The following is a 14,920-nucleotide window of genomic DNA, read 5'->3' as shown; positions in this document are numbered from 1 at the left end:
AATACACAGCTACTTCTAACTGTCTATCCCAGCTCAATATGGATAATGCTGGTTGACTACAATTCAAACCTTTCTACAGTTGAAATAAATCTTCTCTTTCCTCAAATACCCAAGGATATATTCACTAATCTCTAGGGTAAAGATGACATTCACTTTAGGTGAGTTTAAAGATCTAATAATAACAGGCTTAGGGAGGGAAGCAGGGAAATGATGGGGAAGAGGGATATAGGAGATCTTTGGCCCACGCTATTGATGACAAAGATGAATTGAAGCTAATCAGGGTATTCAAGCCGGTCAGTTGTCAATGGTTAGTTTGCCAGTTGTCAGCCAGGCAGAGCCAGACTGCTTCAACCTGAATCAGGTTATTGATGGTAAAATGATGTTGCTTCTTCTTGATGAGTGAATTAGAATCAGGACGTTCAGTATAGGATAACACATGATTTGAGACTATGGGAGTGATCAGTGCTGGTTGCTGGTATCTCAAGTTGACCTTTGGCCTATCCAAGCCCAACCAAGTCCTCTCACACCAATCCCTAGCTCAAAATTGAGATCTCTGTCTCAATTCAAATCCTCCTTTTATACTTTCCCATCAACTGAATTTGCACCTGCTAACCTTTCTCAAGATCAGCTCATTCCAAGTTCTAAACAGCTGTCAATCATTTTGCTTTTCATATTGCATTGTAAAATGTCATTATAATTCCCATGTGAGGTGCCTTGGGGTGCAAGTGTACTTCTGGGACAGAAGCACAGGTATATGTTGTTAATCCCATATTAGGCCCTAATGATAAAGGAGGGTGAGGTACTTAACTCAGAATCTAGTGATGCTTGAGATGCAAACATAAGTTTATCTCCATGATAAAATATTTATCATAAGACTAAGGGAAATGGACTTAAAACAAAAGAAATTTATATCTCAGAGAATCCATTGTTAATACTGTAGTCACTTTAGTTGCACTAGGGCTGTCTTTACCACCAGCATTTCTGGGGTCCAGGATTGAGGAATTCCTCACATACTCTTTTGACCTGGGATTCCTTTAGAGCAGTAAAGGTGAATCTTTTAGAGATAGAATACTGGGATCTGTCCCCACCCCACCCCAACCAGACTGAGTGCCACACCCAACACTCCCACCTCACCCCCCCCACCCCTCCTTTACCACAGACCGGGGAGGGAGGAAGCACTCCCATTGAGCTGCTGGGCAGAGGGGCAGATGAGAGGCACATATGGAGATAGGGAGGACAGTATTCAGAGTGCTCTGCTCCCCTCCAGCTATGTTCCACACTGTAAGCTATGCTCCCCTTAAACCTAGCTCCTCTCCAACCCCATCATGGGAGTCACTTTCAACACAGATTCCACAGGCTTCCACCTCTAATGCACCCTCATGCAGCGTGTGAGCCAACTCCCCCATAACCTTACCTCAGGAGAGGGAGGAAGTGCTCCCATGGGGCTGCTAGACAGAGAGGTGGTTAAAGTAAGTAATATCTTCAGAACATGCAGAGGGTAAGGGGAACAGCTTTGCCCTAAATCCCTCTGGCTTTCTAGTAATGAACTCTTGTGGGCACCTGAATGCATGCCCATAGAGAGGGCTCTGCCCTTTTTGACATGCATGCCATAGGTTTGCCATCATGGCTTTAGAGACTTGAGGTGTCTAGGGGACACTGTACCTCCATACCATTACCAAGTGAAAAATTATAAAGAGAGTAAATAAGAAGGCCCAGAAAAATTCTTGAAGGACATCTATGGAGACAGAAAAGGAGTGGACATATAGGTAGAAAAACCAGGAGAAAATACTATCTCAAAAGCCTAGAGTAAAGAGAGTACCAAGGAGGAGAGTAGTCAAAAGTGTCAAAGCCTGCAAAGAGATCAGAGATCTGAGAAAAAGATCTGAGAATTGATAAAAGGACATGGGATTTGGTAACTAAGAGATCAAAGAAAATAAATTCACTGGGACAATGAGGTCAATGAGAGAGGAAGAGTGGGAAGGGAGAAATCAAGACATATTACAGGGTTGGTTTTTTTTTGAGGATTTTAGTTACAAAAGAGAGAAGAGATATAGAATAATATTTAGAGGGAATGAGAAGATTTAATGTTATTCTTCATTATGGTGGAGATATATTGGTAGGCAAAAGGGAATGAACCAGAAGATAGGAAGGGATTGAAAATAAGTGGAAAACTGGGGATGACAAAGGAGGCAATCTGTTGGAAGAGATGGGATAATAAGGGATCATTTGAACATGTCGACATGGAATCTAGAGTCCCCAAACTTGTGGTTTAGTGAGATCTGATGAACTCCAAGTTTTAGAAATAGCTTGTAGGTTGGAGACCCCAAAGCTTGTGCTTGTTCCCTGTTCCCGTGGGAATCCACCCTGAAGGGAATCTCTGGCTAGCAGTTGCAGACTGAATAATGGACCCTAGGGTAAAAGCTAAGTGACTCTTTTGCCTTAGAAGCTTCTCCCATTGTGCCACATCCCCCTTCCAGGGATCGAACTCGGGACCTTCAGTTTACAAGACTGACATGCTACCAACTGCGCCAAAGTGTTAGGGTGTAAGGCAGGGGTCCTCAACAGATGGCTCTTTCTGCAGGAGCCATAAAGTCAATTTTTTTTCAGGCGCTGTTACAGGAGTGCACACTGTTACAGGAGCTCACACTGTGAGTACTGTACGCCTCTCACGAAATTACATTTTAAAAAATGTGGCTTTAATGGCTCTCAAAATCAATGAAAATGAAAATGAAAAAAAGCAATCAAAAAGATTGCTGACCCCTGGTGTAAGGGAAGGGGCTTCTTACAATGGATATTAAAAGATGGTTCCTGCCCAGGTGTGCCTTTCCGTGAAAGGATATTTGATGGGGAAGATTCCTTAAGACAAAAGGATATTTAGCATTTACCCTAGGGTCCATTATTCAGTCTGCAGCTGCTAGTTTGGGATTCCCTTCAGAGTGGATTCTCACAGGAACAGGGAACAAGCACAAGCTTTGGGGGGTCTCCAAACCTACAAGCTATTTCTAAAACTTGGAGTTCATCAGATCTTACTAGGCCACAAGTTTGGGGTCTGTAGATTCCACGTCACACACTAAAATAGAGAAAAAACAAGTCTTTAATCAGGAAAGAGATAGTATTAAATATTTGGCCACTATAGAGTCAAGCTCTTACAAAAAACATAGAGAGCCAAAGGCTCTGAACAATATCTCAGAGACCACCGCACTAGATGATTCTCTAGATCTGAAGAACAATAGAATTTGGGGAACCTAGGACTGGAATGTATGATTGATTGACATTACCTTGGCTACAAGGAGATGAGAGGTCCAAACTACACTTGACCGGGTGCAAAACAGGCTTGAGAAAGAAACCATAGCCAGAGGTTGGGGTATCAGGAAGCGGTCTACTTAAACTAGATACCAAAAAGATGGTTGGTTTTCTTGAGAACTAATAAGCAATAGGGGAAATTTCCAAGACTAAGAGGTATTTAGCATTTGTTTAGGTATGCTAGCTCCACCTAAACTGGGTTTACTTTGAAATTGGTGAGTCTGAAACTTCCCTTGGGGTGAATTTTCTGGGGAGAGGGGCTGGATTTGGGGTCTCCAGGTTTCATGACAAATATACAAAATGAGAATGACAACTGAGATTTTGAATCTGGGTGACTGGCATTGTGGTGATATTCCTTTTTTCTTTTAATATTTACTTATTTATTTTATTTTGGATATTTTCCCATGGTTACATGATATTCTACTGGGTTTTACATGTATCGTTGTTCAACATCTAATTCTATATTATTACTATTTGCAATAGTGATCACTTAAAATCAACACCGTTAACTTGGAAATAACACAGAACTACCAAAAGTAGTCAGAAAAACCACTGTTTAATCAGGATAGTGATAAGTCCAGTATTTGGCCCTTTACTCAAGAGTCTGGCGCCACAATTTTTACAGGGTTTTATACTCTGGACTCTGGGCACATATCCCTGGAAATGCTACTGATGACTTGGAAGGAACAGAAGAAATTGGGGAACCTATATACCATTTGGGAAGATCCAGGGGTAGGGAAAGATGATTGACGTTACCATAGCTACAAGGAAATGCCTTAACTACAAGGGAGTGTTCAAACTATACTGACTGGATACGGTCAAGTTTGGGAATTCAATCAAGCTTGGGAAAGGAATCATAGTCAGAGGCTAGAGTGGTAAGGAAAGGGGCTAGCTACAATGGAAACTAAAAGGATGGTCCCTGCCCAGGTGTGGGTCTTTACTGGGAAAGGGTCTGATACTATAGGGAAGAGTCCCCAAGACAAAAGGATATTTAGTATTTACCTTATTATTATTCAGTCTGAAACTATTAGCCTGAGATTCCCTTCTGGGTGGATTCTCTTGGGAACAGGGAACAAGTATAAGTTTTGGGGTCTCCAACTTACAAGCTATTTTTAAATCTTGGGGTTCACCAGATCCCACCAGGCTACAATTTTGGGGTCTCTAGATTCCACATCAACACATCCCCAATCATACCCCCATCGTACCATGTGATCAGTCATATGTTTTTCTTCCTGGGAGGGGTATCTGGGAGTGGCCTAATTACAATAAATACTAAAAGGAAAGTTCCTGCTCAGGTGTTGGTCTTGGGAATTGGTTTGATCTCAGATATCATGGGGGAAACTTCTAAGACTAAAAGGGTACTTAACTTTTTTTTTTTTTTTTTTAAGATCTGCTAGCTCCACTTAAGCTGGGATTATCAGTTACTTTAAGGTCTATTGTTCAGTCTGAAACCAGTGAGTCCAAGACCTCCCTGGAAGGGGAACTCTCTCTCATGGGACCAGGGCAAACTTGGGACCTCCAGAGTTCCCTTGACAATCTCTTTAGAATACAAAAAGCCATTAGATTTATCAGTTAGGACAGCCCATCTCCGGAGTTAGGAGATCATTGGTAGAAAGCAGTTGTGGTTGGAATCCAGATTGAAGAGGCTTTCAAAGAGTGAGAGGAAAGTAGAGGAGAGGACCAAAGTAGCTTTCTTAGAGGAGTTAAGCTGAGAAATGTTTTAGAAAAGTTGACTTGTAGTGACTTTTTTTCTTTTTCAAAAGAGAAAGAAGAGACATTGAAGTGTTGGTAGCAGGTGAGATTGACCACCTACTCAAAAGAATCTTGAACTTGGTGTCACGGTGTCAAAGGCTCCCTTATTTCAATTGGTGAGAGAGCCAGTGTTAAAAGTATTGAAGGCAGCAAACAAGTAGAAAGTATGAGAGCAGGCATCCCTCTTAAATTTATCCCAGATGGTCCCTCCCCTCCTTCACCATTGGCTGGCTACTTGAGAGTTACAATCTTATCTGGGCAATTTACAAAACCATTTATCCTAATTATTCAAGTGAGTTTTAACAAATCTATGTCCTGTCTGAAATGAGGCTTAGGTTGGGAACACACTTGTTTTGATGGAAAGGCTCCCTAACTCAGTCTTAGTGATTCATAAGAAGAGTCCATTTTTCTGAACTTCATCTATCACAGTGACAATTTTTTTACCTCTGTCTTCAAGAGCTTTGTGTGTATCCTTATAGGACCAGTTGATTGCCAGGCCACATGTTCAGGGGTGTTGTTTCCCAGGATAATACAAGGGCTCAGGGCTGCATAGCTATTTTCAAGGTTTTTAGGTTCCCCAATAGGATATGAAGACAGGTGGGGGGTTTGACTTTTTTGGCACAGTCTGCAAAATTCTATTTTCAACATTTTCCCAGTCATTCTAGTGATCCCTAAAATGGAAATAATACTATTTCTAAGACTGCAGGTTGAAGAGCAGATGAGGATTGACATTGGTACTTGGAATTTTTCTTCATTGAACAGGCCCCTGCACTGATAAAATCATAGGCTTCCCTCCCTCCTGAAATTACAGACTTACTGGCTCTTTTTGCATCAATCTGTCTCTCACCTTTATTTCTCATATGTTCTTACCAAGATCCCCCCTCCCATGGAATCAGTTATAACACTAGATTTTTGTTTTTGAGAGCTTCCTGTCCTTATCCCTCTTGATCAAACTTCCCAATTGGTCTTAAGCCATGTGATCCTACTTAGCCCATTTCTGTCAGAAATAAAGTATATAGTGCACATCAGATCTGTTGTTCCCATATCTCCTAAGGAGCTATAAGATACCTAGATATTTGAAAAATTCCCTTTGCAAGTGTCTTGTCTTTTGTCAGTATCTTACCAAATATTTTCTAGTGATTTCTGTTTCTTCTGAGCTTTACATAAATGTTTGCTACTGTGTTTTTGCCCTCTGTTGATTTCCACACAGGTGAATATCTTCTTGATAAACAGTTCCCTGTCTAATACTATGGTATTCCACCAAATTTCAGTTGGAGTAGGCAGCCAATAGCGAGGATAATAGAAAGGGAAGAAGTGGTTGAGGTTGGCTCTTTGGAAGATATCTGCAGATTTGAAACTTTTGAATGAATCGGGGAGTCATTTATGGTCTAGGGAGATATCTACTAATAATTATAGCTGGGAGGGCAGAATAATAACTTTTGGAAATTTTATTAACTTCTGTAATAGAGCAGGATGTGACAATGGGAAAGGTAGTTATGAAACATGCAGTGAGATTGGCTATTGGTTTCATTCAAAACATGTACTTAAATTTAGTTGATTTGTCTAATGTAGCTATTTCACCAACCTATTGATATTTTACCAACTTATTTTTATTTTATTGAATAAAATAGGTTTGAGCAATCATGTCTATCATATACTTTTAATTTGAAAGATGAACATCACTTGAGTAGACCAGGTTACAAATGGTCATCAGGACTTGAGGAAAGGAGGGCTTAAATGAATCTGGATTGTTGCAAAGCATGTAAAATAATTATATTTTGGAGAATAATGGAAATATATTGGGCCTTATTTACATTAAAATTAGCATATCAGTTGCTTTGAGAACTCTGGATAGTGTGTACTCTTGCCTGGCATGTTTGTTGATGGTGAATTCCATTAACCATTATTTGGTAGTTAAATAGCTAAATTCCTGCCCTTTTTGCTTTTTTTGTTTTGTTTTTGGATGGTGAGTAGTTATAATAAGCTTGTTGCCTTCCAATCTTGCAGAGCATGAAACAATTTTAATTAAAGTCTTATGCTTTTTTGAGGTTAAGTATATTGTGACTCTTATGTATGTGAGTAATTTAAGGGTTTGGAGAAGTCATTCTTCTTGTTATAGATCATATGAACTTAGTATTTGAAGGATGTGGACATGAGATGTGAAACACCCGATTTCTAATCTCTTACCTTTTTATGGCTCCCCGTTGATTATGGGATAGTCTATACCTTTTCTTTTGTGAGATTTTTTTTTTCCCGTTTTTGAATTTGTTGGAGACCTACATGCTGCCAAGTTCTTCAATGGTAGGTTTTTTCTTTTTTAATCAAAAGTAGCTATCACAAAACTTGAATGAAACTGAGTTATTAAACAACTTGCTAGTGATTTGTCTTCATTATAATGCCCTTATTTAACTGAACTGTCAAGATTTAAGGGCAATATGATTTTTATTTTTTTCATCGAATTTAGAAGAAAAATTTTTCCTTCAGTGATTCTGCTGTCTACCTATAGGATTTTGTTGTCCATATGCCAGCGGAGGCCCAAGAGGATGAGCAAATAGTTTATTGATTAAGAAATATTTGTTAAGGACTTGCCATATGTCTTTTACTAATTTATATTATTTATTATAATTTATATTACATTATTTATATTCAGAATGAAATTAAATCCCACTTTCAAAGAGTTTATATTCTATCAGGGTGGCAACAAATAAGTATATAGTCAATAAATACAAAATATTTAAATACATGCTAGCTTTCAAGGGAGTGCATTAGCAATTGAAGGGATTTGGAAAAATTTTCAGGTGGAAAGTAATACTTGAACTGAATGAAAGAAAAGAGGGATTTTGTGAGGTGGAAGTGAGATGGGGGGAATGCATTTGAGACATAGGAGACAAACTAGTTTAAAGGAATGCAGATGGGAGGGATTGGAGTGTTATAGGGGAGGAACAGAGAGAAACCCCATTTGGGTACATTTGCAGAGTACAAAAAGGGAGTGATATCCAATGAGGCTGGAAGGATTAATTTGGGGCCCAGTTGTGAGGATCTTTAAAAGGTTAAATAAGAATTTATATTTGATTTTTGAGGCAGTAGGAAGTTCCTGGAGTTTATTGAGTGACACAGCAGATCTACACTTAATGAAAATTGCTTTAGCTTCTTTGTGGAATGTAGATTGAAGTGATGAGTCAGATCAGGAAGACCAATTAGAAGGCTGATGCAATAGTCTAGGTAAGGAGGTGATGAAGGTCTGAACTATAAGGTCCTTAAAAAGAAAAGGAGTTGGAGGTAAGAAACAGCAAGATTTGACAACAGATTGGGTATGTAGCAAAATGGAGAGGAAGGAGTTGGAGGTAAGAAACAGCAAGATTTGACAACAGATTGGGTATGTAGCAAAATGGAGAGGAAGGAGTTGAGGAAAAGTATTCTAATTTTTAAAATTTTTATTTAATAGTCTTTCAAAATGATTTGCATCTTGTTTGCTTCAAGGATCAGAATTGGTTCATTTTATACAAGATTTACTTAGACCTCTGAAGCTTAATAGAATTCAGATCTACTTCAAATTATATAAAGATGACTGAAAAAACTTGAATATTCATCTAGACCTTAAATCAGATGATATATGGCTAGCCAAGAAAAGACTGAAGGGCCTCCATATAGATGATTCCCCCCCCCAAAAAAAAAATATGGTAACAAAGAACTAGAAACAATAGCTAAACAAATATAAATCTTAAGATTTGGAAAGGGCCTCAAAGTTTCCAGCCATCTTAATTTTATGGCTGAGGAAACTGAGGCCCAGGGAAGGTTTTTTTTTTTTTTTTTACAATTTAGAGAAGCATGAAAAACTTAATATGAACTTGAATGAAGAAATAAGTAGAACCAGGAGAACAATATACAGTGACCACAACAGTGTAAATGGAAGGACAAAGGAAAGACAAAGAAATTGAAACTAAATGTTGTATACAATTAATTATAAGCCTATCCCAGAGAGAGCAGAAAATATACTCCCCTCAACTCCCTTTTATTTGCAGAGATGGAAGACTGCATGTACAGCATCACATGTACTGTTACACTAGATGTGCTTGGTTAGTTCTGTTGAACTGCTTCACCACCTTCTTTCTCCACATTTAAAAAATTTTTTTGTTATTAGGGTCAGCTTCCTAAGGAGGGGGGGGGGAGATAGTGATGAATATAAATATGGAAATGAAGGAGGGTAGAAAAACAAGACAAAAATAAGAAAAGTACATAATTGACTCAGACCTTCATTCTGAAGCTCAGTGTATCATCAGAATATCCAGTGCAATATGTAATGTTTTTTCACATGTGAAACAGACCTCATTTTGTTAAATAGTGCTAGTTGTAAACCATGGATTTATGAAAAAAGGAAAGGATTTTCCAAAGTTTGACTGTTTAGACAATATTTTGATGATGGCTTGGTTAAATAATAACAAATAGAAACCTGCTTGTAAATGTCTTTTTTTTTTTTTTTTTTAAACCCTTACCTTCTTTCTTGGAGTCAATACTGTGTATTGGCTCCAAGGCAGAAGAGTGAGTGGTTAAAGGTAGGCAATGGGGGTCAAGTGACTTGCCCAGGGTCACACAGCTGGGAAGTGTCTGAGGCCAGATTTGAACCTAGGACCTCTGGTCTCTAGGCCTGGTTCTCAATACACTGAGCTACCCAGCAGCTGCCCCCTTGTAAATGACTTTTAATATGTAATTATTATTTTAAATTAATTTGTAGTTTTCCAAAGTTATATGATCCAAATGGTGTTCCCTCCCCTCTTTTGGAGCTGGCAAGCAATTCAGTCCATACATGTATGTAATTATTATTTTAAACCAATTTATTTTGTGTCACTTAGAGTTTGGAAGAGCCCAAGTATATTTTAATACCCATGTCAGCTACCTTACAAAATAGGATTTAGGTCTGTTTTGTCAAAAGAATTGCTGAGCTGTGCATCTTAACAACCTGCCACTTCTTTTTCACTTTTAATTTCACATTTCAAAGATACTCATTAAGATGCTTATTTAGTTTTTGAGACAAGAAGATACTGAAGTGGTCTGGAGTCTCTAGAATTTTTTCAGTTTACAGTTCTACTTTAAGAATTATTTTGAAACAGGCAGGGTTTTATTCCCTCAAAATTCTGGGAAATGGGACACAAGGATAATTTATTGTTGAAAAATTAGGTTTGGTCAAGTCAGTGATTCCCCCCCCCCCAGCCAACTATATGTAGGTTCTTATAGTTATACTATAATAATTTCCTTCAATTACTCCATATCAGGATTTTAAACCAAATCATTTGACTTGCATATTGAGACTTAGTTTGAGCCTTATTATAAATAGGTAATATTTTACTTGAATGTATGATTTAAAATACATGGATTCTGAATTTATTTGTCATTGGGCTGAATTTTCCTCACAGATTGAGCTATGTATGTCTTCAACTTGGTAAGCATTAGTGGGCAAGCAGATTCCTGCTCAATAAAGTGTCATACCTGTAGAGCTCAAAGTGTCTTGCCTAAAAGTATTTTTCACACTAGAATTTGGGAGGAGGGGTACCAATTTAAAGAAAAATCTACCTGAAGGGATGAGTTACTGTTTTAGTGTTAATATTTTTTTTTCTTTTCCCGACTTTTGGGAGGGAAATTATCTTTTATTTTTAAATTGCCTTCATTATTTAATATCACTTCCCCTCTAAGCAATCCTTTGTATTAAAGATTTAAAAGGAGAGGAGAAAGAGTAGTTGAATAAAAACCAGTCTTACATGTAATATTCTGTACCCGAAACTTGATTTCTTCTCCAGAGGGAAGGAATATACTTTTTTAATTGTAATTCATTTTAACATTGATACCTACTATTGGGATAGCTGATAACTCATCTGAGTTGCTTTTCTGTTACCAGTCAATTTATATGTTCTAGAATTGATAGATTGACATAGGAATTAAAATTAATTATAGGTGTAAATAATGGCTTCAATAATATAATAGCTGATATTTCTTAGAGCACTTTTTAACTCCTTTGAAGGTTTGTAAAATGCTTGATATTTATGACCTCATAGGCCTGTTAAATCTAAATGCAGGTGTATTCCACCAAGGAGTTGCTCTGCCTCATTAGAATTCTTTTTACCAAAGGAGTAAGGAAACCTTCATCAATATTTCATTTGAGGGTTCAGAATTGGGTTTATCTACTTTATAAGACATCAGACTGCAGTGGGTAGTGGATTATATTTGGGTCAGGAGACATGAGTTCAGATCTCAGCTCTATCACTTAGCTTCCTGGGTAGTAACACTAAGTCTTAAGTCTATGGTAAAAAATGACATGTGACTTGAGATTATTTCTACCTCTAAGTCTTAAGTCTATGGTAAAAAATGACAGTTTAAATATAGGTTGAGAAGTGAAAAATTAAAGGGAATGATGATTTACTGCACTTATTACATCTCTTAAGAAGTAAAAAGCCTATCCAAACAAGTTGGAAGACTTGTTTCCATATAAATGTGATTTAGTATGTTTATTGTTTTAAGTGTCAGGTTTTTGTGTTGAAATAAAATTAGATTTTGTAACTTGATAAAGACATTCATTGTCTTAATGCAATTGGTGTGTCATTCTTTTTCATTGAAGTCTATTGTATTTAATGAGCTAGACCTTGGCAAAACCTAATGTTTTGTTGTTTGTTTTTTTGTTACCCAATGATATTTTGATCCTCAAATTCATTTATTAATTTATTTAAATCTTTCTGTTCCCTCTAGTTTATAATTGGCACAATGGAAGAAGCTGGAATTTGTGGCATAGGTGTAAAATCTGATGACATGTTAAGCAGTGCTCAACGAAATGATATTCTGCAACATCAAGCATCTAATTGCCATGGTTCAAATAGCAAAAAATCATTGGAGGAGGTTGAAAAGAGTAACTTTTTAACCAAGAATCGTAATTTAGTCAGCACATCATATTGCACACGAGAATCAAGAGAGGAAACACCTGGTCGAGAAGCTCGTACAGATCCACCGGATGGTCAGCAAGACATAGAAAGTGACAAAAACAAAGAAAAAACTTTAGGTAATGTTTTTAGGGACTTGCTCTTCATTTCCAATGTTCAATTAAATTATTTCTAAAGAAAGGATGACTTGGCTGAGGAAATAACCAAGTATCTGGATATACTAATCTGGTTTTGCCTTTGGTCAAGTCATTCTACCTTTCTTGCAGATGTTAATAACAGTGGCATGAGTTTGAAAGGAATTCATGTATTAAACTAGATAGAAATGGCTATAACAGATTTATCATACTTTTTTTTGAAATACAGCCCCAATACCAAGGGCCCAGATAACTTTTATTACAGTTGTGTTAAAAGTTAATGATTTTTGGTGCTATATATTAGAAGTGAAGTTTATTTTTTGTAGTGGGTGAATCTAAAACAGCAAAACTAGTGTCTATAGTGAATTAGAGGCAGGTTGTCAAAATGGTCACATCATTTATATGTTACCTATGATAATGAAAGATGAGAAGATATAAATGCTATTATTTAAAAAGCTATCTGATTTCTTTTTACCTTCTGTCTTAGAGTTAATACTGTGTGTTGGCTTCAAGGCAGAAGAGTGGTAAGGGCTAGGCAATGGGCGTTAAGTGACTTGCCCAGGGTCACAGAGCTGGGAAGTGTCTGAGGCCGGATTTGAACCCAGGAATCTCCCATCTCTAGGCCTGACTTTCAATCCACTGAGTTACCCAGCTGCCCCCTACATGATCTTTTATTAATGAAGATATATGAATGAATTGATTGTATAGAAATTAATATAGATTGAAGTAACTTTGCTTAGAAAAATAATGTTGAGGGGGCAATTAGGTGGTTCAGTGGATTGAGAGCCAGGCCTAGAGATGGGAGATTCCTGGGTTCAATATGGTCTGAGACACAACCTAGCTGTGTGATCCTGGGCACATCACTTAACCTCCATTGAATAGCCCTTACTGCTCTTTTGCCTTGGAAGTAATACTCAGAATTGATTCTAAGACAGAAGATAAGAGAAAATAAAAAAGAATATGGTTTTCCAAATAGATTCTAATTGATAAAGAGTTTTCTTACACGTTTATTTTACTTATCACTTGAAATGGTTGATTTTCCACTATATAATACTTTCTTCAATTCTTATGCTTACTGTTTTTTCCATATAAAATTCATAAGCATAGTCTGTTTTCCAGTTCCCTATTTTAATAAAAATGATCAAAAAGTTAACAAAATAAAATTCTAATTATACTCTTAAAACTAATGGACATAGTATTGACTCCAACACGGAAGGTAAGGGTTTAAAGAAAAAAAAAAGCAACTAATGGACCCAGTCTATGCCCAGGTATAATACAGTAAAGGTTTGAGAATGAGTTATAATTAAAAATGGAAGCTCAGGATTATATTCCTGAGCTTGACATATTTGGTATTTCTAATAACATGCTATGTTTAATCTTATCAATTTTTTTTGTATTGGCCAATTCCTAGATTTGTTACTTAAAATTTCTTTCAATACTTTTAGTTATACTATTTACATAGTGCTTATTATGTGCCAGGCACTTTTCAGATGTTATCATATTTAATATTCATATCAACATTGGGAGGCAGGCACTTTTATATTTCCCATTTTACAGTTGAGGAAACTCATGTAGACAGATTAAATGATTTGCCCAGAATCACATAACTATTAAATTTCTGAGGCCAAATTTGAATTCTGGTTTCTTTGGGGTAGGAATTATTTTTTAGGGTTTTTGAATCTGTCCATTGTTTTTAACTGATATTAATTAGTGTTACATGGAGATTAAACCATATTCTCTAATATTGAGAATGTTAGCCAAAGCTCTATTTATGCTTCTATATGTAGTATTTGGTTAGTTAACTTTTCTATCTTTGAATTTGAATGGTCTCTGGTTTTTATATATAAGTAAAATCAATCTCACTGTATATCAAATGTTCTGAATTACAGATAGGAGGTCTTGCTGCAACTTTGGTGAGATAGGATAGCCATTAAAAAAAAAACCCTCATTGCCTTCAATTTTTTCTTTCCGTCAGGAAAAGAAGTTTTATTGTTGATGCAAGCCTTAAATACTCTTTCAACTCCAGAAGAAAAATTGGCAGCCCTTTGTAAGAAATATGCTGACCTTGTGAGTAATGTTCAGCTATGGAAGAAAAATCCACATAAATTTAATGTGCCAAAATGTGTAGTAAATTTATAAATCTTGCATGAATTAGAATGGTCTTAAAACTAAAATTCCTTTAAAAAGGGAGTAAGGAAGTAGGAGGTTTGGAGAGGATTGGTTTCCCTGACCTTTATTTGATGGCATAACTTAAAATTAGAAGGTATAGACAATAGCATGATTAGAGAATTTCCAGTTAATAAAAATTTCTCAGGTAGTAACAATTTTGTAGTAGCTTAGGTATATATGTCGAAAGACTGTAAATCATTTATCTCCAAAGACTGTAAATCATTTATCAAGTATCTTTTCATTAAGCAATTCTAGAACAGAAATAGGAGGTAGAGTTGGGTGCTCAGATCATTTAGATGGAACACCATTGAAGAAAGTGGAATATTTGGGAAAACAGTCCTCTTATGCTACCCTAGCAGTAATTAAACATGTTAAGAAAGGTGACTTTGGTTACTTAAAGGTGCTTTTCAGTATTTCTTACTGCCTTTTGTGAAGGAAATTGAACTAGAAAGCATAAAGATGTTCTAGGCTTAACCTACTTTATTTAGGAGCCTAATATTTTCTGAGACAATGAAAGCCAAGAATAGTTAACTTTGCCATTGTCAACTTGGAAATCCTGCTATTCTTATGTGAAAAAGATTGAAACTATGTGAATATTAACAATTAAAACAGCTACCAATTTATTATATTATACTGCCC

At 36.7% G+C, this 14,920-nt stretch overlaps 1 protein-coding gene across 4 annotated transcripts in view; it reads left to right on the top strand.

Annotated features, from left to right (window-relative positions):
• TXLNG (taxilin gamma) overlaps positions 1-14,920 on the top strand; it is a 64,885-nt gene that overhangs the window by 35,179 nt on the left and 14,786 nt on the right. For 3 of the 4 annotated variants that reach the window (XM_044670343.1, XM_044670344.1, XM_044670342.1), the window contains exons 2-3: positions 11,791-12,097; positions 14,088-14,179. The exons of the other annotated variant lie outside the window; for it this stretch is intronic. In XM_044670343.1, the coding sequence (XP_044526278.1) occupies positions 11,791-12,097; positions 14,088-14,179 (399 nt within the window). The remainder of the gene's footprint in view (positions 1-11,790; positions 12,098-14,087; positions 14,180-14,920) is intronic. 4 annotated transcript variants of the gene reach the window in all.

The sequence above is a fragment of the Gracilinanus agilis genome, chromosome 3, assembly GCF_016433145.1.
Source record: "Gracilinanus agilis isolate LMUSP501 chromosome 3, AgileGrace, whole genome shotgun sequence".
Taxonomy (NCBI): domain Eukaryota; kingdom Metazoa; phylum Chordata; class Mammalia; order Didelphimorphia; family Didelphidae; genus Gracilinanus; species Gracilinanus agilis.
This window is presented reverse-complemented; position numbering and strand designations above follow the sequence as displayed.